The sequence below is a fragment of the Pipra filicauda genome, unplaced genomic scaffold (assembly GCF_003945595.2).
Source record: "Pipra filicauda isolate LSUMZ 115617 unplaced genomic scaffold, ASM394559v2 scaffold265_size1292809_pilon, whole genome shotgun sequence".
Classification (NCBI taxonomy): Eukaryota; Metazoa; Chordata; class Aves; order Passeriformes; family Pipridae; genus Pipra; species Pipra filicauda.
Genome location: NW_024104382.1, coordinates 1,161,200 through 1,172,100, shown reverse-complemented (window position 1 = coordinate 1,172,100; position 10,901 = coordinate 1,161,200). Strand labels below are relative to the sequence as shown.

Here is a 10,901-nt window from a genome sequence, read left to right as displayed (position 1 = left end):
TAAAAAAAGTTTTTTAAATTACTTGCTAAACAGGAGGAAAACCCTCTCTCCAAATATCCTATGGGCTGTCCACATCAACACCCCAGCCTGGCCTGGTCCTGGCCACAAAGGAAAGCCCAGAGGGGTCTCAGGTGGTTCCTTGGCCACTGCAGTTGAGTTTATTACGAACACATGAGCCAACATCACAAGGCTACACAACTACAGTCATCACTTCCAAGGGGCGTAATTTCTGTGGAGAGATCCAGCTGATTTATCAGCTCTGGCTGGGATGCAGGACCGAGCAGTGGAGAAAAGACTGGGAGAGAGAGACCGGATCATGAGGATGACGAGCATTGAAACAGAGACTGTACACCTACTGTATTGACTCTGTAAGCAATCGTTTAAATAAAACTGCTGACAGTTTTGTAGGATGGACAGAACAGGATTATTTTCCTCGTCCCCAAACGCCACTGTGGTAAGAATAACTTGCTGCCGCGGTGATACGCCAGGCTCCCATTTTTTCCCGTCCACTTCAATCCATCTCTGGAGCACAGCTTTATGTACAGGCCCTGACAGCAGCCCTGCTCGGGGCTACCAGGAGGGCAAACTCCCTCCCGCTGTCCGTCCGTGCTCCTCGGTCCCGCAGATGTTGAACACGACCCCGATGCGCAGGAAGAACCTCCTGAGCACGGCGCGGAGCTCGGGGATCAGGTCGAACTGCATGAGCTCACACAGGTACGGGTAGTACGTGGCCGCGTGTGCCCGGAACTGTCCAACACACAAACCACAACGTTATTCTCTGCTGCTACAGGGAAACACAGAGGTTTTCCACACTCGTGGCCACACCAACTTGGTAAAGCACCAGGCGCTGCCGAGCTCTGCGTGTGTTTGCGCAGCCGCCGCACACAGAGCCCTTGGCCCTTCACAGAGTCAGACTGGTCTGTGAGGTGGTTCTGAAACCACCTCAGCCTAGAGCTGGTATCAGGGACTATTGGTAGCAACGTGAATATTAGCATTCACTTTTCTTCAAAATTATTTCTGCCATCGCTGTCAGGGAACTGGAATTCCAGTTTCACAGTGGTGAAATTCACCCCTCCCATTCTCGTGCAGCTGTAACACAGCACAAGCCCATCCATCACTGGACAGTCATTGTGCTTCTATATGAAAGCTCTTCAGTAATTCTATCCCCATTCCCACACAGCTGAGAATTCCAGGGATGCAGCCCCATTCCCAAATGCAGAGTGCCTGCAGACAACAGACACTGCTGTAGTGTGAGGAGAGCACTCGCCATGAGGAACTGCCACCTCCAGCATGCATAGTAATGCAGAATGAACTCAGACTGAAGCAGGAATGGGAAAACATACCTGAACACAAACAGACATGACTTCCAGCCCCTTCTTACCTTGTCATCACTGATTTTTAGTGTTTTTGTTAGAAGCAACAGCAGGAGATTGGTCCAGGCTTCTCTGTGGCTTTCTGAGTTGACAGTAATAAAATATGCCAGGGCTTCACTGCACACACTGGAGAGAGGGCACAGGCCACACAAACCATAAAGAAAACACTTATAAAGCTTTTTATAACGTGCAGTTTGTCCTCTCATTGTATCTTGTTTTCAAGCAAGATGCACTTCAATGGGAAAGTTTTCAATCACATGCAACAACTTTAACTACATAAATTTGTTTTGTCTTTTCTGTTACAGGAGTTGTTCCGGATAACTTGAAATACTTTTCATGTTGGCAACAGAGAACGACAGAGACAGAGATGGAAAAGTCTGACTTGCCCAATAAACATTTTGTAATTGAAGTGCTGTCACCTTCAACCTGCAAACACTATTTCCTGACTCTTATACTGGGACAGCTGAAGCAACAGCACCGTGAGAGAGCTCTCCCTCCAAATCTAGGCTGGTTTAAAAAAGATCTGCAGAGCTCAGCGTCACGGATTAAAGAGGAATTATTATTGTATTAATAAATTTTTGGTCCCTGCTGCAGACTGTAAACACAAGGTACAAACTGTACCACTTAACTATGGCTATTTTAGGACACACTTAATTAAAGAAGCAATGGAACCTTCCCTTTTACACACTAAGCAGATTAACACGTCCACAGATGCTAGTAGATCAGAATCCACTGCCTTAGTGCCAACAGCAGGCTTGGAAGATCTTCACATTTGATCAGAGATTAGTAATTTGAACTTCTATGTACCAACAACCCATCCAAATACCTTTTTATATTTATTTAGCATGATTTTCTACATTTGTTTAAATTCTAGGTATACAGCAGCTTACAATAATCTAAAGGGAGTGCAGTGTATCCTATTATACCTCTGACTATCACTATGGACTCTGGTGGTAAAAGTATTCAGACATCATCACTTCTGTAAAGAAAAGCCTATGTCAGGCAAGAAGGTGCTTCCTTTGTTCAGGCAGATTGTTTCCTTACTGCTAAATTAACTTCTAATAGAGAGTCGTTCTATCTGTTTATCCATGGTCATCTCCACGGACTGGGCTGTTTGTCCCCAGGCTGTGAGCTGTGGTGGCTGAGGGGGAACAGCCCTTGTCCCCAGGCTGTGAGCTGTGGTGGCTGAGGGGGAACAGCCCCTGTCCCCAGGCTGTGAGCTGTGGTGGCTGAGGGGGAACAGCCCTTGTCCCCAGGCTCTCCTACCTGAGCAGCCGCCGCTGAACCGCATCCCAGGAGTCCCGCCGGCTTTCATCCACGTACATCCGGAACAGGATCCTCAAGCAGCACGCCAAGCTGCTGGTCTCTTGTTTTAAGAGATTGGGTTTTGATTTACCCTTGAACCCTAGAGATCAGTCACACACACAGGAAGAGAGGGAACATTCACATTTGGAGTTACTGGCCAAAAATGAAGTTTATCAACGCTACCTGCATCAGTGACTAGTAATGGTTTCTTGTCCAGATAGTATTGCCTCCTCTTTGATTTTGACTGAAACCCGATCTATTTATAAAGACAATTTACTACAGCAGTAGCAGCTGTGTAGCTCTACTTTAATCAAACAAAGCAGATAATTTAGCAAACAAAAGCATGCAACCTTCAGCTGAACCGTACAGGTTATTGCAAGTCACACTGTAGTGCTGCAATAGTTAAAGCTGAAGTGGAGCTCAGCATTTTTATCAAATAAGAATAAAAGCCTCACCTGCTCTCCATAACACAGTTCGCTGCTCATAGTTTGAGTTAAAGGCTTTTGAAAACGAATGAGACTCTTGCAGACAATCCAGTAACTTAAAGAGGTGATGAGAAGACATGTATTTGTACATTCCTTGGTCCTCTGTGTCAATGTGGATATCTGCATCCAATGCGTCTCGCTAAGGGGCAGGGGAGAGAGAGCACATGACATGACCCACACTAACTCCAAATTCCATTTTAGGTGCAAGTGCAGTATCAGTGTAATAAAACACAGAAGAGTGGTGCTGTCAAAGATCAGAGTTGTACTCTTCTCAGTGGAGTATTGGAGAAGAGAGAAGTTATGGTCTATCCTAGTTACTGGTAAGAACATAAGAATCAAGAGCAAGGGGAGAATTTCCTTATCAAAGCATTACAGTCCAAGCAATACAATACAGAACATTTCTTCTCCTCTAGAAGCTGGCTGGGTAGGTCTGTTGAATTCTGAAGAACATCAAAATGAACCACAAAAACAGTGCAAGTTTAAATGTTGCCTGGTGTAGAAATTCCCTATCTTTGGCTCAGGTCAAATTTAATTAAATTGGTCAATATTTTTAGCTAATTTCACTAGGAATTTAACTATACCATCCCCAAAACACTACCTGAATGCACTAGGCCCAAAATTCTAGCTTAGTGCTTTATTAACCGCCAAGCAAGAGCTACTGTGCACTATTCCCTAGAATCAGAACTTTCAGGAACACTGATGTCTCCAAGGCTGGTGATGAGTGGAATCTTGACCACTGACTTTGCTCAAATTCAGCTTCTGCAAAAACTCCTGTGCAAACATCCAGAGGCTGAGTAGAGCCTCAGCTGTGACTAAATGAAGACACTCAGACTAAAGAGCAGAAAAGAATGCTTTCCCCAAAACAAACCAAAACCATTCTTGATGAGTATGCATTCATTGTAAAAAGAAAGATAATCTATTATATTGACAATTAAAATAGAGGCAATATAATACTGCAACAGGCAGACTGCCAGGAAGCATTGGAGGCAGATCAAAAAAAAAAACCCAAACTTAAGAGTAATTTACACACACATTCAGGGTAGTGCTGAGTTATTAAAAGAAACGACTATTTTGTAAATACACATCATAGTTTGTATTTTACTGTCACAACAAGGTCACAAGTAAGTCTGATGGTACCTGAGCTGCAGCCATGTGCTCAGCATCCTCCTTCTTGCTTGTTGCTGGATAGAACACTATGTTATCAATGGTCTGTATCAACTCCAGCTGCACCACACACTTGATAAGGAGGCCAGCAAATAGTTTCTGGTCTAATGAAATGGAGCAACACAAGTTTCAGAAGCAACTCACACCAGTTCACTTACAACAGGCTAACAAAACAGGACATTGCCATTAGCATTTTGATAGTTAGTGATGCTGTGAATTATCTTCTAAGGAGAAAATCTCTCTGCAAGGCATAAACACAAGTTGCAAAGATGTACCCCAAGTTTAACTGCCCCAAAACTACAAAAGTGAACTAAGACTGGCTATAAAAATGCATTGAAAAAGCTTGCCCATTCTCCTTACTTGTATAAGGACCACCCTTCCAGCTCTCATCTGTTGGATTTGAATACTGACTTTGTCCTCTTTCAGAAGCATTTTTATCCATGCTGCTTAAAGACTGATGATCTAGGTCCAAATCCTAAAAGAGAATGCAGAGCAATTCCAGCAATCCAAAACACTAACCCTCAACCAGCTATCAGTTTTCAGATGACTTCACTCATCTTAGATTCAAAGGCTTCCTGAATCCATTCTTTACATCCTTTTTTTACAATGACACCAAATACTGTCAATTCCTTGTCAAGTGTATTGACTACAACAGAATATTTCAAAAGTTGACCTAACACAAACCCCTTTAAAGTCAGTTTATTGCCCTGAATTAATTCTTACCAAGTGTTTTTCAGATGAATCTTCCTCCATTCCTGCAGGCCTCCATGTCAGCAAGCTTCACAGAGCAAAAAAAATACCAACCAAACAGAACAAAACAAGAAAGGTAAATATTGTTGCTCTGGAATTGGGTATTAGTATAAGAGTGAAATGTATGAACTTACACATGAGGAATAGTTGTTTTGAAGATTTCTAGCATACAATTGCATGTCTGGCCCCAGACTTCAGGGCTGAATTTCTGTCCATTGAGTATTACCAGGTTTTCCAGGCAGTTTGTACCTGATCGTGCCAACTGCTCATTATCTGTGGAAAGAAACATTCCATATTTATCAACATCTACAATATCGATGAAAAATTAGGCATTCCCTATTACTGCTCCACTAACAGTTTATACTAGTACTGTGAAATGCATGGTGTCTTGGCTCAAAGCCTTTCTGTAAAGTATGGTACAACAATATCAAGCTGAGGAACCTACTGAATAAAAAATAGTTTCAAGCTTCACAAGATGGAAATCCAACCAGGGAAGACAAAGGACAGGACAGAAGCAGAAAGGAAGCACACAGTGAGACAAAGGAAGGAAAAGCAGCAATCATAAACTTATGATTTCCTGCAAGATCATCCCCCCAGATTCCATGCTGCCAACATGCAGGATTACAGGTGTAGGAATTGGAGCCTGAAAGAAAACATGTTCTTCAGGAAGTTGTATTTGAAAGCACTCAGTGGGTGGGAGAAGGGAGGAAAGGTGCAATGAGAGAAAAGGAAAAAAGAAAAAAAACCAGAATATACATAAATACCTCTATGTGTAAATAAAGGAGGTAATGTATCCCTGCAGTCAAACTGAGAAAGTTGTTGGCAGAACCCTCAGAAGATTAACACCACCTTCTAAAAGCCTTTGCTGTGTCACAGTAACACCACGAGCACATTATGAACACAGAAACAGAAGAGCTGCCCAAATCATTAAATAGATTGGTGCTCAAATATTCAAGATACCGCATCAATACACTGCATAACATACTGTCCCCCAACGGTAGTTTCTATTCTTCCAAAATTCAGGTACCTTTCCCCTCCTTGAATAATGAACATTTTAAAATAAGATTTATTCAAAAGATACAAGTAAATAAGGTACCTTGTTTTACACACCAGTGCAACTGTGCAAGTATGTCGGGAAGGAGGATCTCGTGCAAAGCCTCGTAGAACTGGGTGAAGACGTCGCAGATGGCGTAGAGCGCGTGGTTGCACGTCGTGGTCATCCACTCGGATTTCTGGGGGAGAGAATGGAAAACCTTTGGGTTTATGTGGGTTCCTCCATGATGACTTGGCTTATACCTGGCTGCTCAACAAAATAAACAGCCTCTGAGGAGAGGAGGAGAACCCAGATAAAACTAAAGCCTCACGACTGCAGGTGCCTGGTCAGAAGCTCTTAGGTGGCCACGCGAACACGGCTCAGAAAACTGCACATGTTCACAACAGAGAACGTTCCCCTTGAAAATAATCAGACAGACAGAACACACAGAGAGGTCACTGGACACTATGACAAGTTTCATTCATGCCACAGAACTCAACAGAACACAAAACGTGTCGTAAAGGCTGGGGCACTATGGGGGTGGCAATACACTGACAAGACAAACCATACAAAATGCTGCCTTGGTTGTGCAAGCTCCTAAAAGCAGAACTCTAAAAAATGCTTGCTTTGAGAGTTTTTTTGCTTTTACCTCTGTTTGTTGTTCAGGGAGTTTCATATTATCAAAAATCCGAAACACAATTCTGAACAGGTCTTGCCACCAGTGCTTTTCAAAGGTATGCCCGTAACTCTTCATGATTTCAAACATCACTGTTAAGCCTCTATAAACAAAACCAAACAATTAAAGGAACAGATGTTACAATGAATTCCAGTGATCTTTTTAATAACAGAATTTAAAAAAAAAGGAAAAAGATAAAAGCTTTATTACCTTGTTCGAACATCTAATTTGCAACGATTGATGATACAAGAAAGTTCAAATAAAATGGGAAACCATCCTCTGACCCATACTCTGTCCCCAGGAGCCACATTCATGTCATCACTTGTGTATTCTCTTAAAACCTTCAAGATGGGCAGGAAAAAAAAAAGATTTTAAACCAACAATCTTAAAAAAAATCTTTAAATGTGACAAATTTAGATACTACTAGTGGCACAGATAGACTTGGAAAGTTAGCTTAGTTCCTACTGCAACCCTCAAATCCTGTAAAATATAAATGTAAGATGTAACTATTTGCAAAAATACTGGAAAAAATATATGGAAATAAATACCTCAATCTGTTTTACTTCAGTCCAACTAGAGGCCTTACAAGTTATCAAGGTTTGGACTTTTTAGAAAGCAACTTTAACAGGGACAGACAACTGTCATATAAATATAGGTAACAAGGAAACCTAAAATTGGCAGAAACCAGTTCTGCACTTCTCTAGTACCTTGAATGCTGTGTGCACTGGGGACATGCAACTGCAATGGAACTCCAGGCTCTCTTCAGCCAAGTGATTATTGTACTCAGTCTTCACACAACAGACTGATGTAGAAAAATATGCAAGTTTGTATCCAATTAAACTAGGCAGAATTAGGGGGGACAGAACAAAAGGTATTGCTTTCCAGGTCATCCTAACACTACAAAACCACACAAAAAACCAAACAAGGACTACTTCATTTGGTTATTTCCAATTTGGACTTATAAGACTGAACATTTTTTAATTAGCCCTAATTTACTGCTTACATAATACCAAAATTACTCCTAAATCCGAACAAGCTTTTAATACAAACACTTGCAACTGAAGTTTAAGTCTGAAAGCTCGCTCTTAGAAACAAGATTAGTCTCTTTTTACCAGCAGAAGAGAGAGTGAGAATGCACAAGGGTAAGAATTCCAATGTACCTGTGGTCTCTCTGAGACATATTTTGCACAGTAGCGAATAAGCCTGATGGCCTCCATGCTGGTGTCCGGGAAGGCAACGTTACAGGCAAACTCAGAGAGGCATTTTACTGCATCCTGAAATGAGTCAATTGCTGCTGGGAAATGCTGCTGGAAAATATTTGCTGTGAAGAACAAACAAATACACTTCTTAAAATTTACTGGTATTGAAATCCGTAGATAAACTGCATCGATCTAGACATGGCAACCACAGTACACACTACAGGACAGGCAAAAGTGGAAGGAACAGATCTTCTACATTTCATATGGTTCTTTGCCTTCTCTTGCATTCTTCCCAAGCCCACCCCACCAACTGCATTCCAAAGTTCTACAGCACAATATCTGTATCTAGTTTTTCCTGTTCATAGCAATCGGGAGACTTAATGGGTAGGACCCAGCTGCAGAGTTTAAACAATCTGGCTGCAAGGTCTTGTGTTTATTTGCCTGGAAATACAAAAGGCTTGTTCAGGTGAGCCTTTTAAAGCAGCCTCACAGCAGCAAAGCTAATTTGGGTACTTGCATCTGTCAAGCACTACTTACTGACTATGTGTGCTGTAGTCTGAAAGGCCAGCTCCACAATATTCCCATCGTGGTCTGACGCCGCCTGATGAAAGACTGCAAAGATATTTTTCCAGCCTGAACGAATGTTACCAGCCTGAGAGTTCACCATCTGAGCAATACAGCGTATCACCATGTCCCGAATAGTCGGAGATCTTCAAAAACATAAACAGGAAAGCAAGACTTTACACTGGCACAAAGCAACTGCCCCTCTTCCATGCGCTCGACCACCTATCCCACACCCAGTGACATCCTTAAGCAGGACTAAAGAAAGACAAAGCAGAGGTTGCAGTGTCTCACACCTGTTTTTCTTCATAATATGCTCAAAAGGCCTTAGGAAGTCTTTCTGGAAGCGGAAGTTGGCCAACTCTCCCTTCTCAAGAAATTTCATTGACAGCTGCCTTAATGAGTCTACGGCAAAGATGGCGACATCTTCATTAGGGTTACACCCAACCTAGGAGAAAAGCATAGTTTCAAACACTTATCAGCTCATGTATCACTCACATGAATAACAAATTCATCATTCCAGTTCCATCTCAGCCCCCTAAAAATCGCTGGCACGTTCTAGTGTTCAGATATTTAGGAAATACGGGGTTCCTCTTGAAGGAGGCTTTCTGTCATTTGATCCATCTGAACAGACCTGTGGATTTTGTATACAACAATGCAGAACTATAATAGCCAGCTAGATGCTAAAAAATAATAAAATAAAAATCTTGGTTCAGTTGCCAAGGGAAAAAAACTGTTCCAGGATCATCTGTGCACATTTTAGAGGAAATTAACTTGGCATTTGCTCAGAAAGACAAGACAAAGAAAAATTACAAATACAAAATGACAAATACAAAGTGATTAAAAATCATTACCATAAACATTTCCATTTCTATTTATACACTTTAGATTTTTAAATAGGTGCTTCCTGTAGGTGCCTTGAATGGAACTTTTTTTTTCAATATCACAGCTTAAGCCACTAAGGACACAGAAGGAAAAAGCTGATTAAAGAAATCCTGCTATTCTCATATGTTCTGTAACTTGATTTGAACAAGTACCTTATTGAAGTGATCTCCAATCACGTGCCAGATCCTCGACCACTGCAGCCTGATGCGGTTCATGTTGTAATAGGAGATCTCCACGATCTTCTGCAGGCTGAACATGCGAGGGTGGTGCGGGGAAGCCAGTTCATCCATGGACACGGCACAGAGCCACCGCACAAAGTCAACTGCACAGGAGAAGCCTGCAGTGAGCCCAGAGGTTCCACTGCAGGGCCCCTGTGACCCACTGCTGCTCAGCACGTACCTATGGCGTTCCCATCCAGCCGAGTCGAGCCCGTAAATATCCTACGGAACAAAGAAACGAGTTGGAGTTTCAGCTGCGCATCCACAGGAGTCAAACACATCCCAGTGTTGTAGAAAGAGGTCAGCACATCTCCTGGGAGTACTTCACAATCCTCCATGCCATGAACTCTGCAACTGTTTTATTCTTACCCCTTGGCAGCAGTTCATGCCCCTCTCCTTAGTCTAAGCATTCTCCCCACTCCAAGTCACAGTCTCCTGTGCTCATGTTCTGCTGCAGGAGCAGGCACAGGCTCACCATTTTATCCAGAGCAAGTGATGCTGGAACACTCATTTGGGTGACAGTATGTTAAATTTCACAGGGACAATAAAAAGACATTAAGAAAGCTCTGCTGCAAGACTTGGATGCCAGCCACCTGCTTGATCTTAACATGGTCTGGGAACACGGTCAGCAGTGCCTGTCAAAACAGACTGGAGGAAGACTAAGGATGCACTGTTGGCCCTTCTCCCACTTCAGCTGTCCAGTCTCAAGAGGAGTTCAAACCACTGACAGTGGTCCCAAATCTTTTGGACTTTGATGCTGGACATCAAATAGTATGTTAGAATAAATGCTGCAAGCCTGAATGTCTAACTCCACAGACTTGCACACTAGTTTCAGTAATTATTAAGAAGTCCCATTCCAACACATGATTTAGGACAGAAGCACATCTTTAGACAACAAAGGGAGCCAACAAAGATAAGGATTTAGATAAGAGTGCAGAGGTTCCATTCTCAGTACCTGTCCACTGCCACCACCACACTCTGGGAGCTGGTCTCCCCCACGGACTCCTGGATGCTCGCCATGTGCCGTTTGTCAGCCCCACTCCCAACCAGGTTCCCTTCAATAAAAGCCATTAAAAACCTGCATTTAGCATCATGAAATCGTGACTTGATATTAACTCCAACATTAAACAAATAGATAAAGAGAAGTGACTACTGCTTCCAGTTACCATGTCATTTATAAGGAGCAGATGGTGCCCTTGCCAGATCCGTGCCAGATTATTACGAAGTTAAACATAATTTTCATTAAGATGAT

The 10,901-nt window shown here is 42.5% G+C and overlaps 1 protein-coding gene across 3 annotated transcripts in view; it reads right to left on the bottom strand.

Annotated features, from left to right (window-relative positions):
* Positions 1-332: 332 nt before the first annotated feature.
* The window catches only part of ARFGEF2 (ADP ribosylation factor guanine nucleotide exchange factor 2), a 31,366-nt gene continuing 20,797 nt past the window's right edge, over positions 333-10,901 (bottom strand). For 2 of the 3 annotated variants that reach the window (XM_027751872.2, XM_027751873.2), the window contains 17 exons: positions 10,605-10,704; positions 9,831-9,871; positions 9,584-9,753; positions 8,843-8,994; positions 8,523-8,695; positions 7,947-8,107; positions 6,997-7,127; positions 6,760-6,889; positions 6,174-6,309; positions 5,212-5,350; positions 5,051-5,105; positions 4,688-4,802; positions 4,301-4,431; positions 3,134-3,302; positions 2,640-2,778; positions 1,382-1,499; positions 333-747 (listed from right to left, as the gene is read on the bottom strand). In XM_027751872.2, coding sequence (XP_027607673.1) covers positions 571-747; positions 1,382-1,499; positions 2,640-2,778; positions 3,134-3,302; positions 4,301-4,431; positions 4,688-4,802; positions 5,051-5,105; positions 5,212-5,350; positions 6,174-6,309; positions 6,760-6,889; positions 6,997-7,127; positions 7,947-8,107; positions 8,523-8,695; positions 8,843-8,994; positions 9,584-9,753; positions 9,831-9,871; positions 10,605-10,704 — 2,237 coding nt within the window. In that variant the 3' untranslated portion in view covers positions 333-570. Of the gene's footprint in view, positions 748-1,381; positions 1,500-1,527; positions 2,576-2,619; positions 2,779-3,133; positions 3,303-4,300; positions 4,432-4,687; positions 4,803-5,050; positions 5,106-5,211; positions 5,351-6,173; positions 6,310-6,759; positions 6,890-6,996; positions 7,128-7,946; positions 8,108-8,522; positions 8,696-8,842; positions 8,995-9,583; positions 9,754-9,830; positions 9,872-10,604; positions 10,705-10,901 lie in introns of those variants that run through there. The other variant, XM_039382338.1, reaches the window with a different exon arrangement.